The 21,747-nt window shown below is 41.1% G+C and overlaps 1 protein-coding gene across 2 annotated transcripts in view; it reads left to right on the top strand.

Annotated features, from left to right (window-relative positions):
- SIAH1 (siah E3 ubiquitin protein ligase 1) overlaps window positions 1–21,747 on the top strand; it is a 37,415-nt gene that overhangs the window by 13,090 nt on the left and 2,578 nt on the right. The window contains exon 1 of one of the 2 annotated variants that reach the window (XM_011989136.1): window positions 18,927–19,439. The exons of the other annotated variant lie outside the window; for it this stretch is intronic. Within the exon in view, the coding sequence (XP_011844526.1) occupies window positions 19,349–19,439 (91 nt within the window). The 5' untranslated portion in view covers window positions 18,927–19,348. Of the gene's footprint in view, window positions 1–18,926; window positions 19,440–21,747 lie in introns of those variants that run through there. 2 annotated transcript variants of the gene reach the window in all.

The following is a 21,747-nucleotide window of genomic DNA, read 5'->3' as shown; positions in this document are numbered from 1 at the left end:
CTCAGTACATATTTGTTTACTCACCTACTACTGTCCATATTCTAATGACACTCAGGTCTTTTATTTTAATTTTTTTTGAGATAAGAGTCTCGCTCAGTGCGGGCAGCTGCCGGGGCCCTGCCCTCCCTCCCCACGGCGCCCGGAGGCCCGGGCCGCACCGCGCCGCTCGGCCGGCCTCGGTCTCGTTTCTCTGCCCCCGACACCCGGCTGGAACCGTCCCGGACGGGGCTGCGCTCTTCCTGCCGCTTCGGCCGGAGGCTTCATTGTGCAGTGGGAAGAATGCAGCCTCCTCCCTTGTTTATGTCGTTAGAGAAGAGAGCGCGTGAACGGCGTGCCAGGGAAGCTCTGGCTTATTATAAACCTGGCATTTCCTAGGCTTCATTTGCCGGGTAGTTTGGGGTCCTTTCTTAACTCTCCCAAATTTATAACTTAAGAAAGTGAATAAGCTGGGCCTCACCGATGCGTAGGTATTTTTTCGCCTTCGGCCCTTTCCTGGAAAGATACATAATTTGTTCGCTCAGACATTCAGAAAAGTCTAGCTTGGGTGTTCGGAAAATCAGATTTGTGTAGCTCCTTTGCCAGAGTCATAGAGGCCATGAACAAACAGAGAGACCGTGGATACTGGATATAGGACAGTGCTCTGACTGCCCCTTCCTAGCAGTTGAGCATTTACCTTTGCTTATAGCGGGTGTCAAGGGTAAATTGTTAACTCTTCAGCACTTGGATGTTGAGAGCACGGGCTGTGAAGTCCGACTGTCTGCTTTGGGTCAAATCCTGTTCCACCGGTTTGTGACCTTGGGCAGATACTTAACATCTCTGTGCTTTGCTTTCCTTATCTGCAAAATGGGTTTGTAAAGACAGTGTCTACCTCAAGCCCTGTTGAGAATTGATGAGATGACAGTAGGTGGACTGAAAGCAGTGGCAGGCCCATGCTAAGTTCTCAACAAATGTTTACTGTTAAGACTGTTGTTAAAGAGCTAAACTTACGAGGTTATCTTGGCATGATGTGTTGGTATGATGAAAGTGCATAGGTCAGAATTTGTGAAATCAGGTCACAGATCTTTAGTGCTGGGTTTTTTCTTTCAGTGCATTTTGTTGTTAAAAAGGACAATATTTGTATGATAAATTAACAGACTTGCTGAGATGGTGGCATTTTGGAAATTGCTACGGCCAGGGATTTGAATGGCTATATCTTTGTGATTAAAAAAAATCAAATTGATTAAAATGAGGTCTCCTTTTAGCTAGTTTAGATTTATTGATCAGTTCACTTTCAAGGACTTGAGTTAACCAACTTGGAAAAATGGGACAGTGAATACTTGAGTGTATCTATGGTGGTATGTATGGTGTTACCATCACTTTTAGAAGTTACTGAAGAGCAGAATGTAGTGTGGTGGCAAATGTAATGGTCTGGTAATTTTATCTGGGACATGTTGGCTCAAATTATGGTGGAGAGGATTTTAGTTAGCTGTTAGGACTTCAGACTGGTAGATCGTGAGACTCAAAGTGGATTACACAAATTGGTTGTGTAGTGTTTCATTCTGAAAATTTAAATGAAGATACAGAGTTCTGTAATCTTGGATGAGTAGTTGCAATTATATCCAGAATTTGTTCCCCAAAGTTTACTATGCCAAACAGTTTTTTTTGTTATTGGCATCTTTCCAACATTATTTAGTAACATTTAATATTTTAAACTGAAATACGTATAATAGATATGAAACGGATGACTTTTCAGGGTAAGTATTCCACAGAGTACAAATTCAGAAACAATTTTAATGTACTTTACATCTGTTAAATATTAATCTGTTCCCTCTAAACTTTGGGAAGTTCTTACAAAATTGCTGTAGAGAAATATTCTTTCTTAATATCTGTAATTAAAAAGCATAATTAGGTTAAATTGGAGTTATAAAGAAATTATTTAGTTATGTCAGTAATGACATAGCATAACAAGTAGGATTTTCAGTGGGTATCGTGTTTTGAAAACAGATCTTACATAACTGGGGTAACAAAGTTTAGTAATTTGCAGAGTTTTAGGAGACTGCTGAAATTGTATTTTTAACCAGTTGATTTACACAATTTTTAAAGATTGGAGGTTCTTTGTTTAAAGAGATTTATTACAGAATTTTGTGGAATTCCCATATTCACCTTGTAAAATGTTAAAATCTGGATATTTTTGGTACAACCCTCTCTTTCAACAAAATCTATATGAAATCCGCAGAGTCTTCCATCACCCCCAAAAAAATGGAGATGAAATTTTCCTTTTTACAATAAGTATCCTTAATAGTATTCTTCAAAATAGCAGTATTTCTAATGCACTTTAAATGATTTAGTTCCCATAGCTATAGTTACTAGAACATCTGCTGCATAAAGGCAAGAATTGTGTTTTTAATATATATACTCAGTACCTAGTGCTCAGTACATATTTGTTTACTCACCTACTACTGTCCATATTCTAATGACACTCAGGTCTTTTATTTTAATTTTTTTTTGAGATAAGAGTCTCGCTCTGTTGCCCAGGCTGGAGTGCCGTGGTGATGTCATAGCTTATTGCGGCCTCCAACTCTTGGGCTCAAAGGATCCTCCCACCTTAGCCTCACAAGTGGCTGGGACTAGGGGCATGTGCCACCACACTGGGCTAATTTTAAAAAAAATTATTTTGTAGAGACCAGGTCAGGTCTTGCCATCTTGCCCAGGCTGTTCACAAACTCCTGGGCTCAAGTAATCCGCCCACCTCGGCCTCCCAAAGTGCTGGAATTACAGGTGTGAACTGCTGTGCCTGGCCTCCAGTCTTTTTGCGTACTGAGATGTAGACCCATATATCCCCTTATGCAGATTTTTAAAATTGACTTTATTTTTTAGAGGGGCATTAAGTTAATAGCAAATTGAGGGGAAGAGACAAGAGATTTGGCGTGTAGCACCTGTCCCCACGCGTGTAACCGCTTCCATTATCAACATTCCCTGTCAAAGTGGTACATTTGTTACAATTGAGGAACCTACATTGACACACCATTACCCAAAGATTATAGTGACGTACATTTTATGGGTTTAGACAAATATATAATGACATACATGAATGCTTTCACCACCCTAGAAATCCTCTGCTCCACCTATTTATCCCCACACCCCCAACCACTTATCTTTTTACTTTTACTGTCTCCATAGTTTTGCCTTTTCCAGACTGTCATATGTGTAGCTGGGCTCTTACAATATGTAGCCTTTTCACAGTGGTTTCTTTCAGTTAGTAATATGCATTTAGGTTTCCTCCACGTCTTTATGGCTTGGTAACTCATTTCTTTAGGGCTGCATAATATTCTGTTGTCTAGATGTACCACAGTTGGTTTATCCATTCACCTACTGAAGGATGTCTTGGTTGGCTTCCAAGTTTTGGCAATTCTGAATAAAACTGTTATAAACATCCATTTGCAGGTTTTTGTGTGGCCATGAGTTTTTAACTCCTTTGGGTAAATGCCAAGGAATGTGATTGCTGGATCAGGTAGTAAGAGTATGTTTAGTTGTTTTGTTGTTGTTTTTTTGAGACGGAGTCTCAGTCTGTCCCCCAGGCTGGAGTACAGTGGCACAGTCTCAGCTCACTACAACTTCTGCCTCCTGGGTTGAAGTGATTCTTGTGCCTCAGCCTCCCGAGTAGCTGGGATTACAGGCGCCTGCCATCATGCCCAGCTAATTTTTGGATTTTTAGTAGAGACAGGGTTTCAACATGTCAGCGAGGCTGGCCTCAATCTCCTGACCTCAAGTGATCTGTCTTAGCCTCCCAAAGTGAAGAGTATCTTTAGTTTTGTAAGAAATTGACAAACTGTCTTCCAGATTGGCTGTACCATTTTGCATTCCTACAAGCTATGAATGAGAGTTCCTGTTGCTTTGTATTCTTGGCTGGATTTGGAGGTACCACTGTTCTGGATTTCAGCAGTTCTTTTCTTATAGGTGTGTAGTGGTATTTTCTTTTTCTTTTCTTTTCTTTTTTTTTTTTTTTTGGGACAGAGTCTCACTCTGTCGCCCAGGCTGGAGTGCAATGGTGTGATCTCGGCTCATTGCAACCTCCACATCCCAGGTTCAAGTGATTCTCCTGCCTCAGCCTCCTGAGTAGCTGGGATTACAGGCGTACACCATGCCTGGCTAACTTTTTTTTTTTTTTTAAGCAGAGAAGGGGTCTTGCCATGCTGGCCAGGTCAGTCTCGCACTCCTGACCTCAAGTGATTCAAGATTCTCCCACCTCGGCCTCCCAAAGTGGGGAATGACAGGCATGAGCCACCGCACCTGGCCTGTGGTGGTATCTTACTGTTTTAAATTTGCATTTCTGTGATGACATGTGATGTGGAGCATCATTTCATATGCTTGTTGTTATCTGTATATCTTTTTTTTGGTGGGGAGTTAGTTAAGGTCTTTTTGACTGTTTAAGTTGGGTTGTTTTTTCATTGGTGAGTTTTTGTTTGTTTTTTGTTGTTTTTTTTTTTTTTGGAGACAGAATCTTACTCTTCTTGCCCAGACTGGAGTGCAGTGGTGCCATCTCAGCTAACCTCCACCTCCCAGGCTCAAGCAGTTGTTCTCATGCTCAGCCTCCTGAGTAGCTCCTGAGTAGCTGAGATTAGAGGAATGAGCCACCATGCCCAGCTAATTTTTATATTTTTAGTAGAGACAGGGTTTTGCCATGTTGGCCAGCCTGGCGAACTCCTGGCCTCAAGTGATCTGCCTGCCTCAGCCTCCCAAAGTGCTGGGAATACAGGCCTGAGCCACTGTGTTCAGACACGTTTGCGTATTTTGGATAACAGTTCTTTTTCAGATACAGATATCTCTTGCAGATATTTTTTCTGTTCTCTATCTCAAAGCTGGCATTGCCTCTCTTCTTCACATTTGCATTCATGCCTTCTACCTTTAAGAGGTCTCCTTTTGTTCTCTAGCCTTACAGTCAGTTTTCCTACTGCAGTTTAAGTGAGCTTTCTAATAGGTGAACCTGACTTAAAAGGCTTTAGTGTAAAGTCCTCTAAGTTCTTGATATGGTTCGTAAGTACATAGCCTCTCCTGAGCTGGCCTCTCTTGTTACTCCCCTGCCATTTTGGACTTTACTTGCAAGCCCCTCTGATCCTATTAAGCTCTGTTATCTCAGCCTGGACATCACTAGCTGAGAAGCTCTTTGTGAACTCTGCACATTGAATTGGGTGTCATCTCTGTGTTCCCATAGCACTCTGCTCGGCCCCACTGTAACATATCCTCCTGAATTATAATTTTTCTTTAGTTGTATGCCTCCCCAAATAGACTGTAATCTCTATGAGGACTTGATCATCCGTGTGTCTCAAGAGTTTAGGACTCTCTGGAACGTAGGTGGTGCTCAGTAAACAGTTATTGAGTGACTGACTTTACACTGTTCTTACACTCTTCTAGCCTTTTAGTTTTGTTTTTACCAAGGCATACTGTTTCTTATAAACTTTGCCAGCCTTATTACCTGTGTTTCCTCTTTGCCCTATGCCAACTGGGTTCTTCTGTTCCTTGAACACTGCTTTAGCATCTGTGTGCCTTTGCTCATAATTGTATTTAGCCTCTGAAATGTCTATTTGTGCTACTTTGGGTAGATTACTGAACCTCTCTAACCCGTAGTTCTATTAGTACATGAACATTTATTAAGTATATTGCTGTTTCTTGCCCCCGGCCCCTAGCCCCCAGCCCCCATGTCGTAATGCTAGAGTGTCAGTATAATTAAGTGGCTAAGAGGACAAGCCCTTAAGAGTCAGACCTGGATGTGTCTCTTGGCTCTATCACTTATTAGTTGTGTTTGTGACTTTAAGTTCCATGAGAGCAGGGACACTGCCTACTTTGCATCCCAAAGCACATTGCCTAACACAGCGAGTGTTTATTGTAAAAAAATTAGTTGAGTAAGTTACTTCTCTAAATATTACCACTTACCTTCTAGTGAAGAAAGAAAGAAACAGAATTACAAATTGTGAAGTGTACTATAAAGGAGTCAAAGTGTTGAAGTGACCAGTGGGGTAGAAGGGAGACCTGGTGTCCAAGGATAAGGAGCTAGCCCTTTGAAGCAGGAAGGAGTACATCTTACATGGAAGGTACAGCCAGATAAAAGCCCCATGAAGTAGGGATGAATTTGGACTGCTCTAGGACCTGAGGAGTGTTGCTGGAGCAAATGGGTAGTAGAGAGAGACAGGTTGAAGAACTGTGCAGAGGGAAAGAGAGGAGAGAGGCTGTGAAGTGTTAGCTTATGTTAGCATCTGGCTGTTCAAGGAGATTCTAGGAGAATACCTACAGCAATATTAGGACTTTTATTTTCTAAATGTAAACTATTTTGTTGACATTTAGCCTAAATACATATGGAAAAGTGCTCAAATCATGTGTACAGTTTGACAAATTTTCACAAAGGGAACGCTATTGTAACCACCTCTCAGATCGAAGAAACAAGGAGCCGCCACCTTCAAAAAAAAAACCACCTCTTGACTTTTTACACCATAGATTGACTTTGCCTAATTTTGTGCCCTATATGAATGGAACAGTACATACAGTTTGTATTCTTTCATTTCTGTTGTTGTTGTTTTTTTTATTTTTTTGAGACAAAGTTTCACTCTTGTTGCCCAGGCCGGAAGTGGCACAATCTTGGCTCACCACAACCTCCACCTCCCGGGTTCAAGCGATTCTCCTGCCTCATCCTCTCGAGCAGCTAGGATTATAGGCATGCACCACCACACCCAGCTAATTTTTTGTGTTTTTAGTAGAGACGGGGTTTCTCCATGTTGGTCAGGCTGGTCTCGAACTCCCGACCTCAGGTGATCCGCCTGCCTTGGCCTCCCAAAGTGCTAGGATTACAGGCATGAGCCACTGCGCCTGGCCTGTACTCTTTCATTTCTGTTTGGTTTCTTTCACTCAACGTTTTGTTTTTTGTGTGATTAAGGAGTATTACTTGCTTGTCCATGACAAAGTTACCAGCTGAATAGCGTTGTGTCTCAGTACTTCTTATTTTATTATTATTTTTATTTTTATTAGAGACAAGGTCTCACTGTATTGCCCAGGCTAGTCTCAAACTCAAAGGCTTTAGCAGTCCTCTCGCTTCGGCCTCCCAAAATGTTGGGATTACAGGCGTGAGCCACCATGCCTGGCCTTTCTTTTGTTTTTTAATTCTTTTCGCTGACAGTCTCAAATACTTTCTGACCAGTATTTCTAGAATGATTTTGTTTTCCTTGAATCTTCAGGAGGCTCAGCATGGTGGCTCACGCCTGTAATCCCAGCACTTTGGGAGGCCAAAGCTGGCAGATCACTTGAGGTCAGGAGTTCAAGACTAGTCTGGCCAACATGGTGAAGCCCTGTCCTTGTCTCTACTAAAAATACAAAAATTAGCTGGGCGTGGTGGCATCCCCCTGTAATTCCAGCTACTCAGAGGCTGAGGCAGGAGAATCACTTGAGCCCAGGAGGCTTAGGTTGCAGTGAGCTGAGATGGTGCCACTGCACTCCAGCCTGGGCAACAGAGCAAGACTCCATCTCAAAACAAACAAACAAACAAAAAAAAACTTTCAGAACTTTAGGTTTAATGTTATAGACAAGGTATGACCAGAATAATGCTGGCAGAAACCTTTCATTAGATTTGTGGTTGCCCAGTCATGTTTGAACTTACTTGTTTTTTTTTGCTTATTCATTTTTGTTTTGAACAGGGAGTCTGGGCACATATGGAATGAACTAGAAAGAGAAAAACCTTTGGAAAACTAATTATATTTATAAAACAGATCTTGCAGTGAGAAATATTTTCTTAAGGAATTCAGTGCCAGTCCTGAATTTTGTAGAAAATATTTCACTGTACTTGGTATAGTTATTTATTAGTGTCACATCGACCACCTTGGTCTAGTGATGGTTGGTACAGTAAATGTAAGTGTATACTAGCTTCTCTGCGAAGACTCTACCTTGGAAAGACTACTTCAATAATTTGTTTAACAAAATGAAGTAATCCTCTCCTTGTTAAAAACTTCTTCCTGGTTTCCTTCCTTTGTATTTCGCATTGAATTTTGCTCTTTTGAATTTGGCCAGCGCTCAGGCTTGTTGAGTAAGGTAGCTTTACTTTTAAAAATTTATCAAGGGCCCTGATTTAGCTTTTTTAGAACAACTTCGGATAACTTGTCTATACAGATGTTAATTTTTGCAGGCTGTATTCTTTTGAGTTTGTGAGGAGAGGGGGGCTATCATAAATTTTGTTAACTTTTAAAATGTTAAATTTAAGATATTTTTAGCCAGGTGTAGTGCCGGGCGCTTGTAATCCCAGCTACTCAGGAGGCTGAGACAGGAGAATTGCTTGAACCTGGGAGGTGGAGGTTTCAGTGCACTGAGATTGCACCACTGCACTCCAGCCTGGGCAACAGAGCAAGACTCTGTCTCAAGAAAAAAAAAAAATAAGATTTTTTTAATAGTATAAAATAAAACGTCTGCAAAATAGGCTTTTTGTGAATAGGCTGGTTTTAAGTTTCCTGTAAGTATCCATCTATTTGAGGAATTTTAAGAAAAAAAGTGAAAGCAAGGAGAAAATCGGCTCTTGAATTCTGTATTTTATATTTTGTAGAAGTACTAGTAATTCATTAACAGAAAATGTGGAAACATAAAATGTGCACTAAAATTTTTAAGTGTAATATTTTTTATTGCCAATCATTTTATGAAACATTTGAGAAATACAGAAATCCCCCCTCACCCCCAAATGATTATTTATAATCTGATTACTAAAAAGTAACCGTTGTAGACATTTTAGTGTAGTCTGTGTGTGCTTCACATTTTTTTTGTTCTACTCAGCCAAAGATATTTTAGTTTCTTTGATCTGACCTAAATTCTTGTAGTATTTCTCATGATTATCACCTCTAAGAACTATAATGTTTGAACTGTGTACTGTAATTTCAAACGATGAAATTTGTGCTTACAGTCTCTGTTTCTTACAGTTCTTGATGCTTCGTGTGACTCTAGTTCAGTGGTCCCATCTCTCTCTGGTGTCTGATTCCAGACTTGCTCTCCCTTTGATCCTGCATGTTAAACCATTAAACTACATTCTGCAGTTTGGATGTCCTTCCAGTTTCTTTTCTGTTTCATTACATGCTACATACCTGCGTACATACATGAAAATAGATACATCAATATGCATATCTATTATACTTACCTTTTTTTTCTTTAAACCTAAATGAAATTGTAATTTGTATATTCTGTGGCTTTTTTTCTGCCCCCCCCATTTGAGACAGTCTCGCTCTGTCGCCCAGGCTGGATTGCAGTGGCCTGATCTCAGCTCATGGCACCCTCCACCTCCTCCTGCGTTCAAGCAGTTCTCCTGCCTCAGCCTCTCTAGTATCTGGGATTACAGGTGCCTGCCACCATGCCTGGATAATTTTTGTGTTTTTAGTAGAAATGGAATTTCACCATGTTGGCCAGACTGGTCTCCCAACTCCTGACCTCAAATGATCTGCCTGCCTCAGCCTCCCAAAGTTGTTGGGATTACAGGCGTGAGCCACTGCGCCCGGCCTTTCCCCCCAGTTTAAAAAGTTGATTCTTACATGTTAGTAGGTCTGATATATGAGTCCATTTTATTTAAAAAAGGCAGCACAGTATTCTGTTTTATGGACTGTAATTTAACTGCTTTCTTAGGATAGGGCTGTTTTCAGTTTACTGTTACAAACAGGCATCCATACATACCCACTCCTTTGCCAACATGTGTGGATTAGAGGATAGACTTCCTATTTAGAGTCTCACTGTGTCACCCTAGCTGGAGTTCAGTGGCGCCATCTTGGCTCACTGCAACCTCCATGCCCGGGTTCAAGTGATTCTCATGCCTCAGTCATCACTTTGACCTCTTTTAGCTTATTATTTTTGCATTTATCTTTGTCTTTAAATAACACGCCTCTATTGTTTTTAGATTTCAGTTTTTGGCTTTCTTTGTTGATTTCCTCTTGTGACTTTAACTCTTCTTGCCCCCATCACATGTGCATACCCTTCTCATTCCTACATTCCTAATTTAGTAGTAACACTGCAGTTTTTTATTTGCATTATCCTGACTGTCAAAGTTATTCACAGTTTGAGCCATGTAATAAACTGATGACTTCTTTCTCTGCATTCTTTAGTTTGTATTTTTTGTTGGTAATACCTTTTTTTTTTCCTTCCTATTTTGGCTTTGTTTTCTTTTGTGCTTACTGTTAATGCTACCTCACATTCCTTGCCGCTTGTCTAAATGTTCCATCAGGTTGTTTGGATGCCTTCAGTTGCCCTCTTCTAGCATAAAGGTGTCATTATCTTCAGTAGTTTCTTTACCTTTCTCCTAGATGCAGCCTTCTGTTTATTGTAACCCTGTTCTCTTTCTTGGTTGCTTCCCTTATATTTGAAGAGCTTATCTTCCGGGAGCTTCCTAAGAACATATCCAGGGTAGGTAGTATTTTGAAACCTTGCATCATCATTCTGCCCTCAACACTTTCAGGATAATTGGGTATAGAATTCTAGGATATAATTTTCTTTGAGAATTGTAAAAGCATTGTTCTGTTGCTTTCTGACCCTGGATGTTGCTGACCAAAAGTCCAAAGTTCTTGTTTTCTGATTTATTTATTCACCCAAAAAATATTTATTAGAGCCTGTACTATGTGCCAGGCACTGTATTAAGTTTTTGGGATACATAATTGAGCCAGACAAAAATCCTACCTTCCAGTTGAGGACAGGGGGCGCCTATAACAACAAATAAAAAATAGTAAGTTAATTATGTAGTCTGTTAGAAGATGATACATTCTTTGCGGGGAAAAGAAGAGGAGGCGTGAGATGGGCAAAGATTTAGGAGTACACAGAGGGGCAGTGGACAGGGTGCTGCTTGCTATTTTAAATAGAGGGTCTGAGAGAGTGTCATTGAATGTAACAAGTAAAGATTTGAAAGTTAGGGAGTTAGCCACGTGGATATTCAGGAGAAAAGTATTTTAAGGCACAGACCCAAAGGAGCAGCCTAGCATTGCCATTGAACAAGGAAGTCAGCGTAATGAGTAAAGGGGAACAAAGTAGGAGATGAAGTCAGAGAGTAATGGGAACACAGCACCATATTGTATCCTTATACATATTGGCCCCTTATGGGCTATTTTTAGGATTTCAGCTTTTACTCTAACATGGGTGGCCAGCGGAGGGTATAGAGCAGAGATTTATGTCATCTGATATAAAATGGAGCTGGATTAATTAATTGCTGTTCTTAGAACATATTAGGTGGTGAGGGTGAGAGGCATTGCTGGAAACTGAGACTGGTTGGGAGGATATTGCAGTAATCCAGATGAGAGATACTGGTGGCTTGGACTAGATGGTAGTGGTAGAGGTAGAGAGGAATGGTTGGATTCTGAATATATTTTGAAGGGAGGTACAATAAGATTTCCTGACTGTTTTAGATGTATGTTGTGAAAGAGAAGAATCAAGGCTGACTTGAAGGCTTTTGACCTGAGTAACTGGAAGGATGGAGTCTCTATCAGTTGAAATAAGGAAGACTCTGAGTGGAGAGAGAGACTTTGGGAGGTGATAAGGAGTTTCTCTTTGGCCATCCCCCTGAAGGGGCAATTGGATGTACAAATCTGGGGTTTCAGGCAAATCTGGAGGGTTGTGTTTATTTTTAAAATCTGGGCTGGAGATAAAAAATTTGAAATCCTTAGCATGTTGATGGAATTTACTAGGAGGCTGAATGAGATCATTAAAGTACCACTGTACATAAAAGAACATCTTAGGGTGTAAGGGTGGGAGACAAGGATGGAAACAGGGAGACTGGTTTGGAAGAGATTGCAGTAATCTATAGGCAGCTACAATTTCAATAACTTGGGGAGAAGAGCAGGAATAAAAGGAAGCTGAGGAGTGACTGGTGAGATAGGAAAACCAAGAGTATGTGAAGTCGGCGAACAGAGTATTAGCAGGAGTCCAGTGATCCGTCAACTCTGTCAGGTGTTGCTGACAGTTCAAAACTTGCAATTTAAATACAAACAAAACCACAGAACCATTGAAATTCAAATTACTGATTCAGTAAAATATTGGATACTGTTGGCTGAATTTTAGTCTTGAAACTGCACTTATGGGGTTGACTTACGGTTGCAAAATTGACTGTTACCAGGAAGGTTCTTTTTGAGTTAAGCATACCTTAATTGCCCTGTATCATGTGGTCGTATGAAATCTTAATTTTTTCACTGACATATAAGTGCTTTAGTGGAAACCATGATAGCATTTTGCGTCACACAAATGAATTATTTATGTGTTAGATCTACCTCAGTTTTTCTCTTTAGCTTGTGTAATTAGAGTACTATAGGACCAACTTAGAGCCCGTGTGGCCATAAATATGAATAGAGGCATTTAATTACATGGCTAGCAGGTGTATTCAGATGATTCAGAATGTGCTGATATGTTTTTTAGACTATTAAAAACACAAAAGTAAAATATTAAATTTTTAGAGAAATGTGAACTCCTTGTGAAACTCCTTAGTTTGAGGGAAATTAGTATAGGTTGTTAATTCTTGTGTTACATCCTTAGTTGAAGTAACTAAAATGGTTTGGCTAGAGTTTCAGGTGGTACTGCTTTTGTCAACACAGATTGTAACTATTTCAACTGAATATAATTGAATTTTAATAAGGCTCCATGATTTTTTAAAAGATGGCATTTCTTTCCTATAAATTCCATTACTTTTTTTCTATTTCACTAGTAAAGAGTCATCAGTCAAAATGTATTGGACTCGCTAATGTGACTTTTTACCCTGTTTCTTTAATTTCTTTAGTCTTTCTAGCAATATGCTCTTTTATGCTTAGTGTAGTATCACAAACTCTGTAGATTACTGCTAATTTTGATCTGCTGTAAAAATTTTTTTCTTTGTGTGTGTGTGTGTGTACATGCTTACCTGCCAGATTTGTCAGATGGAATGTGAAGTTGAATGTGTTGTATAGTAGAGTGTAGAACTAGGTACCATGAATTTTATAAGTAAGGTTTTAAAAAGCACAGCTTAAATGCCAAGATGGAGTATAAGAGCAAGTGTGCACTGGAATATTTGAGAATTTTGTATCCTGAGAGAATATAAAACACAAGGTAGTAAATGGTTGTATTCAGATAACTAAGTAAGTAGTATTTGAATGCTTTTATCTAGACACTGAGACTTGGTTATATTGCAGATTAGCTCGTAATCAAGACTGACATAGTTTCAATAATTTTAATTTCAGGTGTGTTGCTAAGAAGTTTTAAGGTTATTTAAATTTTTTTAGTAATGTGTGGTGTGAAATAAAAGGTTGAAAAAGCCTGTTTGACCCTCTGCCTGGTTCTGTTGCTCTTCTCTGCTCTTTCGTCTCCATGGTACTCACTTTGCTTTGATTTCATATCTAATAATTTAATGGCAGACTTAGAATATGTGATTCTATCACTTTGATGGAAAGTAAAGGTTTAATTTAAAGACGTTAGGAAGTTTATTTTCTTGACAACTTTTTGTAAATATGGACAAGATGTTTTGAATGGTAAATTAAATATTTCATACCAGGGTAAGTAAGGAGAACATACATACTGTCTTTTAGGGTTATTCAAAAGAAGATGAGATTAGAGACAGCAAAACATCTGGCCGTGCTCGTATTTATTTCAAGGCGCTGTATTGCCCAGGCTGGAGTGCAGTAGCTGTTCACAGACACAATCATGGTGCAGTACAGCCTTGAACTCTTGGGCTCACATGATCCTTCCTCTTCAGCCTCTTGAGTAGCTGAGACTACAGGCATGTGCCAGCTTGCTCTTACTCGTTTTTTGTTTTTTGTTTTTTTGAGATGGAGTTTCACTCATGTTGCCCAGACTGGAGTGCAATGGTGCAATCTTGCTCACTGCAACCTCCCCCTCCCGGGTTCAAGCGATTCTTGTGCCTCAGCCTCCTGAGTAGCTGGGATTACAGGCACCTGCCACCACACCTGGCTGATTTTGGTATTTTTAGTAGAGACAAGTTTTCACCACGTTGGCCAGGCGGATCTCAAACTCCTGACCTCAAGTGATCCCGCCAGCCTTGACCTTCCAAAGTTGTTGGGATTACAGGTGGGAGCCACCACACCTGGCCTTGAAATCTATTTTCTTAAGTAAGGTGGAGATAAATGTCTAACTTTGGTCTTTGGAAAGGTTAAATGAGAACATATGTAAACCATTGAGGAGTATACCTGGCACTTAGTAGGTGCTTAATACGTGTTTGGGGCAGTTCTTCATTAATGAGAATAAAGGGAAGTCTCCACTTTGCCTCTGTGTTTAGACAACCAACAATCAAGGTCCAAGGAAAGATGTGAAAATTAAGCATGAAAACTTATATAGGGGGAGTTAAGAAGTTACAAGAGTAATGTAATCAGAATTTATGTGGCTCTTCCTACTTAAGGGAAAGGGAAGGGAGTGGCCATTCTTGCCATCAGTCTCTGTTCACTTGCTGGAGATTGAGGATACCTGTATATTTTGGAAAATGCTTTAGCATATCAGAAAGTTATCTGCAAAGGGTTGAGAATGAAAATGGCATTAGGCTTTTCACCTACATCACTGAATAGCAGAAGACAGTGAGCATAGTTTACTTAGTTCTTAGGGAAGAGGGGTTGTGACCAGGATTCAAAGCTGCGGAATTTATGCGAGAGCTTCAGACTTAGACTAAGATGGAGAGTTAATCACTTCCGTAATCCTTTCAGAAACTTTCTTTGAAGTATTGTGATTACACCACAAAATTAAGGATTCAAGGGTAGTTAGGTTTGATTAATTGCTTTGACAAAGTTAGGAGTTTAGTACAATCTTTATTGTGCCTGGTGGGAAAGGGAAAGTTTTCCTATTGGCATGCTGAAGGGCTTGCATTGTTTTGGGGGGGGATGTTACACTTTATTTTATTGTTTCCCAGACAGAGTCTCACTCTGTTGCACAGACATAGCTCATTGCAGCCTTTACGTCCCAGACTCAGATGAGCCTCCCACCTCAGCCTCCCAAGTAGCTGGCTCTACAGCAGATGCCACCACACCCAGCTAATTTTTTTGTATTTTTTTTTTGTAGAGATGAGGTCTCAGTATATTGCCTAGGCTGGTCTCAAATTCCTGGGCTCAAGTGATCCTCCCAAAGTGCTGGGATTACAGGTATGAGCCACCAAACCCCATGTATATGCTAATGTTTAGCTTGGTTGGAAGCCTCAAAATAAAATGATTTAGCAAGGGGTTGTATTTTGCTTTGAACGCATTTAAGTCGGGATTTGCCTTTCCTCTGTCTTCTGTTGACAGCAGTTTTCCTGGGTTTCCCTCATCTCCAATAATCAATCTGTCTAGACCTATTAGTAACTTCTTCTGTAGCTGAAAAGTTTTCAGAATTATCTTCAGGAAAAATGGAGGTTTTAGGAAAAACATACAGTTTTTAAGAAATCATTTTATTGCTTTGCTACAGTTCTGGAAACTATAGATTGTTTATTGTCCTCATTATCTTGTAACAGTGTTTGAGTTTTTAACTTTTGGCATTTTTAACTCGTTGAATTTTTAAGAGACTTGCCTTAATATTGTCATTGTGTGAGAAGCAAATAAATCTTAAAATAGAAGCAGTGTTTAATTAACGTAAATTTAACGTAAAACATTTTCTACATAATACCTGCCACAATGTCAGATGAGTTTGGAAAGCACCCTTTTAACCAAAAGGCATTCTGGGAACAAGAAAAACCTTAGTGTTTTGAATGGAGGAGTTTTATTTAATTAAGATTTCTAATGGAAAGAGCAAATTTGTAATCTGATACCTGTACTTTATATTTTATTGTTTCTAAGAATAATTTTTTTGTTACTAGAGGTGGGGTAGTGATAATCGCATCCTATCCTTATTTATTTATTTTTTTTGAGACGGAGTCTTGCTCTGTGGCCCAGGCTGGAGTACAGTGGCACGATCTTGGCTCACTGCAGCCTCCACTTCCCAGGTTCAAGTGATTCTTCCGCCTCAGCCTCCCTTAGCTGGGATTACAGGTACACGCCACCATGCCCAGCTAATTTTTGTATTTACTTTGTAGAGACAAAGTATCACCGTGTTGGCCAGGATGGTCTTGAACTGCTGACCTCAGGTGATCCACCCGCCTCAGCCTCCCAAAGTGCTGGGATCATAGGCATGAGCCACCGTGCCCGGCTCTTTTTTGTTGTTGTTGTTGCTTTTTTTTTTTTTTTTTTTTTGAGACGGAGTCTCGCTCTGTCGCCCAGCCTGGAGTGCAGTGGCCGGATCTCGGCTCACTGCAAGCTCCGCCTCCCGGGTTTACGCCATTCTCCTGCCTCAGCCTCCCGAGTAGCTGGGACTACAGATGCTCGCCACCTCGCCCGGCTATTTTTTTGTATTTTTTTTACTAGAGACGGGGTTTCACCGGGTTAGCCAGGATGGTCTCGATCTCCTGACCTCGTGATCCGCCCATCTCGGCCTCCCAAAGTGCTAGGATTACAGGCTTGAGCCACCGCGCCCGGCCAACTGTTGTTGTTGTTTTTTACTAAATTAAGAATAAACATGTTTTATTTTTTGCTCATTTTGACTATTTTCATAGTTGTTAATCAGACTTTATAAAGCAGTTTATTGTCCCCTTTGGAGAAAAGATAGCTAAAAATCACCAGTATCCTCATACAGATAACTGATTCATTGGTCTGATGTTGTAGTCCTCTTGATTTCTCACCCCATCCCTCCTATGTTCTATTTGTAACTTCATTTACAATATATTATGCTTTTTTTTCCATATCTGACTACATTTCTCCATTTTAAACTTTTATAAGTAATTTATAAAAGGAAACAAAGATTGCCACGTGGAATTGAGAATAAAAGTTTATCTTTCTACTGTTAAGTATGCATGGTAAATCAGTGGCTGAATGCTCTGAAATTACTAAGACAACATTAAAGGCTGATTCTAAAATGTTTTTATTTAGATTGACATCTACTTAAACTATATACCAAACTGGGCTTGGGACGTAGGCTTTAGAAAGTATCGGTAATAGTGCATTCTTGGTAAGTTTGGGATTTTTGCCAGTTTTTGGATTCTGTGGGCTTGTCTTAAGGTACTTCTGTGAACTTTTCAGCGGTTTGTAAAACTAGTGTAAATAAATATTCTACCCAGTTGAGAATTAAGGTTTATTGTGCTAAAAATTAAATGGTGGTTGATTCTTGGCAGACATGTTTGATCACCTTTGCAAGCTTAAGGCATCTTTTGGAGTGTGTGTCTTGGAATCTACAAATTCTAAGTTTCTAATTGATGACTTGGCAATTAAATCCGGTCTCAGCTCTAAACTTAAATATTCTGGAATATGTACCACCCGTGATACACATAAATTACCCATCTCAATCTAGACAAAAGCCATTTGAGTCTGGAAACAGTCCAGTTTTACAGCTGAATAACTAGGGGAGCCTGGGTTTGAATCCAAGTGTAGATGACTCTAGAATGCTTCCACTTTTCTAACTTAATTAAGTAGAGGGGCCTGTCTATAGATGAGTGGTTTTCAGAGTGTGCTGTAAGGCTCTGTACAGATCTTTTGGAGTTTGGTAAACAGTGAAATATCTTTTGCTTGAGAAATAATCAGTCATCTTTTTGTTGTATACATTTTGGTTCTCTCATAGTTCTGTGGAAGTTTCTCTAAAATATATGAAATTTTCTTCTCTAGGGAAATTTAAGACCTGTTGAATGAATAAATATTAGAAAATAAAAATACAGACCAGGCACAGTGGCTCAGTACTTTGGGAGGCCAAGCAGGCAGATTGCTTCAGTCCAGGAGTTCGAGACCAACCTGGGCAACATGGGGACTCCCTGTCTCTACAAAAAATACAAAGAAAATTAGCGAGAGTGGTGGTGCCAGCCTGTGGCCTTAGCTACTGGGGAGATTGAGGTGGGAGGATTGCTGGAGCCCAGAAGACCCAGGCTGCAGTGAGTGTAGATTGTGCCACTGCACTCAGACCTGGGCAACAGTGAGACCCCATCTCAAGAAAAAAGAAAAAAAAAATAGTTCTGGCACGACTGTGTCTCTTTTCAATTATATTTCTTTTCCTAATGTTGTTTTGTGTAGCCTGTATTGTAAAATGAGGTTGAGGTGATTGGACACACTGTTAATAGAGTGAGGAAGTGGGTAGAGTTAAAATTTCTTGCTGAAAGTGGGTAATCTGCAGTTCCTTGCATTGGGTTCACTCCTCACTGCCAGCTCTTGCTGCATTTGGAGGCTGCCCTAAGCATGATGTAATGACAGGTTAAACCTCTGCACGCACTAGCTGATGCAATGCAAATCTGAGGCCCAGGACTTTATTGGGGCAAGGGTAATGCTTGTTTAAAAACAAAACAAGCTACTCTGTGTTTAATGAGGCCATTTAAGATGGCTTTCCCAGAGTGGGAAGAGTATAATCTCTTAGGAGGTTTAAGTAGGAGTTTAATGTGGCAGAAGTGTGCTTACAACTTTTCCTGCGAAGTCTTTTCACAGCGGGGAAGGAGAGTTTAAAATATAGTGCCCATAGGAGTAGAAATGAAGTGAGCTAGAATTGAGTAAATATGGTAGTTGATGCCCGGTAAATAGCTGTTGAATGAATTAGGGAGAATGTTTTCACTCTAAAAATTTAGAGTTTGCACGATGAACCGGGAATGTAGCGCCGGTGTGGGCACGCATTTCCCAGATACGCTGTAGCTCTTAGATCGAAACCGTGAGAAACTGCCGATATTCCACTGTTGTGACCTACCGAAAACAGCATGGTTCTACCTAATTTTAAACTGGTGGAAATGCTGAGGAAGGTTCGATGTCGCTGGGGTGGGATGGGGTCAACTGCGGGGTGGCGGGGCCCCGCCCTGGGCTGCGGGGCGGGGCTTGCGGGCACAGCCCCACCCCTGCGCGAGCAAGACGGGCACCGCCCTGCGCGCTGCGCGCCCTGAGCTGGCCCTGGCGCCCCGGGTTGGAGTGGGCGTTCCCAACGCAGGCCCAGCCCCGGCCGAGGCTCCAAATGGCTCTCCAGCAGGCAGGCTTCTGCAGTAGCCCCTGAGCTGGCTCAGGGAGCGCACTTCCTTCGCAGCGAGCGCGTCGCCCCCTGCATCCCCGGCCTCCACCGGAGCTGGGCAGTAGCCTACGGAGTGAATCTGGAGAAGACAAACTTGGGAGACAGACGAAAGCTTAGGGCACACTGGAGGACAGCGCAGCTGTGGCTCCCATTTTTGGAGATGCAGCCGAATTTGAGCTCACAGGGAGGTGTGGTTGCCTCCTGGGGATGGGAAGGCTTCCTTTCTCCACCTCTGTAACTCGTGCTTCTGAGAAGTAAATGGATATTTGGATCCTGACCTCAGACGCGAATTTGGGTCTTCTGTGCTTAGGAGCAGAAAGTGCCCAGGAGGGGCCTGTTCCTTTACTTCTTGGGGGAAACGCAATGCGCGGCCTGACTTCTCATGACGGGAAAGGCTACTCCACCTTCTCTGTACTCCTGGAGGGGAGTCTTGTTCACATGTTTACCAGCGGCCAGGACAAGGAAGAGAAAAGGTATTGACATTAAGAGGATAGGTTGCTGAGGCTGTGAAGCTTGAACGCTATTAGTCAGTGGAACCTGTCTGGCTTAGGGAATGGCTGCAGCAGAATCCAGCCGTTTCCGAGGTTCTCAGTCATGTTTCATTTGGGTTGCTGTGCTTTTTTATGTTTAAATCAAACTTCAGGTTACGTCATGACTTCTGCAGGGCTGTCCTTAGTTCCTACTGCAGGGCGGCTGTGTGGTTGGGATTCCTTTTCTGTTTCAAGATGGAGCTGGGTTCCACCCTTGGAGCTTTGAGAGGCTTTAGCAGTTGCTGTCCTGTAATACCTCCATTCACAAGAAATACCGTTCACATTTCAGTTCTTTTTCACACTTTGAATAGGAGTTAAAATGTGCTTTCTATAGTGTTTGGAAAATGGTAAAGATGTATTGTGAGCCTGAACTGTTGATGATAAATGTATAACTATTGCTAGGTCAAGAAATTGTGAACAACAGTGTTTTTCTTGGTCTGTAGCTATGTTGTGTTAAATATAAACTGAGTTTACTGCCCTTGGATGTGATTCCTTGGTTTGGTTTAGTAATCTGAAAGACATTGGTTGACTAGACTGTTTTGTGCCCAAGGAACCACTTTGTAATTGTTATGCTGCTTACTGAAGTAAACTGGACCATGCAGTAGGCATACAGCATACAGCCAGGGTGTTTTGGCAATACTGAGCCCACTGTTTTACAAGTGACATAAAATGGATGTCATATATACAAAGAATCTACTCAGAGGGAAACTGGATTACAGGAGAGCTCCTTTATAGTCCTTTGTCAGGGGACAGAACACCTGGGTCACACTGGGCTTCAGAAGATGAGAGTTGATTCATGTTCTGGGTCCGTATGATGAGACACATTATGATGGAATTCTGTCACTTTTGTTGCCTCTTGAACTTTAAAATATCCTTTTAGTGATGTGGAATTAATCTTTATTTTTCCTTCACCCTAAGCCCTCATTTAAGCTATCAGTTGGTAACCACTTGGGTAATCTAGAAACCAAGTTGCATTTACTTGGTCACATTGGTAACCAACATTGTTTCTTAAAAGTTCCCTGCAACAGAATAATGACTGTAATTGAATTAAAACATTAATTTTGAAGCTTTAATTTTGTAATATGGCTTAGTGGCCGGGCGCAGTGGCTAATGCCTGTAATCCCAGCACTTTGGGACGCCGAGGCTGGGGAATCACGAGGTCAGGAGTTTGAGACCAGCCATGGTGAAACCCCGTCTCTACTAAAAATACAAAAATTAGTCGGGCATGGTGGTGGGCACTTGTAATCCCAGCTGCTTTTGAGGCTGAGGCAGGAGAATTGCTTGAACCTGGGAGGCAGAGGTTGCAGTGAGCAGGCGCCATTGTACTCCAGCCTGGGCAACAAGAGCAAAACTCCATCTCAAAAAAAAAAAAAAAAAAAAAAGAATATGGCTTAGTAGAGTTACTAGGAGTGCACTCTTAGGACATCGACTGATCTTTTTTTCACCCCCAAGACAAATAGTGGCCTGCAATATCCCAGCCCAGGTAGCTTCCTGGGAAAAGTTGCTTGTTTTATGTTTGACTCAGCTTGACTAGTTACATTGTCGATTATTTCTTCCAGATGACATTTACCTGTTAAATAATGTTGATTACTCTGCTGATGAATGTTTCAGCAACGCTGGAGAACCCTAGGCTGCAAGGGGTTCTTCACCTGTTGACTTCATCCCCCACCCCCAGTATGGTATATTATCTCTGCCGTGCTATCATCTTTATTCTTTCCTTTTTCACTGTCTCTTCCTGACTCTCCTCCTTTGTTCATTATGTCTGATACATATTGTGGATTGAAAGTGGAACAGAAAGATGTACTTTCTCTACTAGACTAAAAAGTTTTGAGATGGCCCTCCATTTCTCCTATGTCTCCCTTCACCTTTGTTGTGTGTTTATTTTTATATTTTTGCTACCTTCACTAGCGAGTACATCCCCTCACTCTTGAGGTGGGCACTAATCAGTAAGAAATAAGATTAATACCTGGCTGATGATAATTTGGGGGGAAGACTTAATTAGGTAAAGATGGATAATGGGATGGCAGCAGACCTTTCCCCTTGTGACCCCTCCCCTCATTCCCAAAGTACACCTCTAGAGTAGATAATGGCTTACCATTAAGAAGAGTTAATGGAAGGTTCTCTGATTCTTTGGCATTGGAACTACACTTGTCCCGCGGTATCCTCGGAAGATTAGTTCTAGGACCCCCTTCCCCATACCAAAACCTGAGGATGCTCAAGTCCCTGATAGAAAATGGTGTCGTATATGTAT

The sequence above is a fragment of the Mandrillus leucophaeus genome, unplaced genomic scaffold (assembly GCF_000951045.1).
Source record: "Mandrillus leucophaeus isolate KB7577 unplaced genomic scaffold, Mleu.le_1.0 Scaffold348, whole genome shotgun sequence".
Lineage (NCBI taxonomy): Eukaryota > Metazoa > Chordata > Mammalia > Primates > Cercopithecidae > Mandrillus > Mandrillus leucophaeus.
The sequence above is the reverse complement of the archived record's forward strand: the minus strand, read 5'-3'. Positions and strand labels throughout refer to the sequence as shown.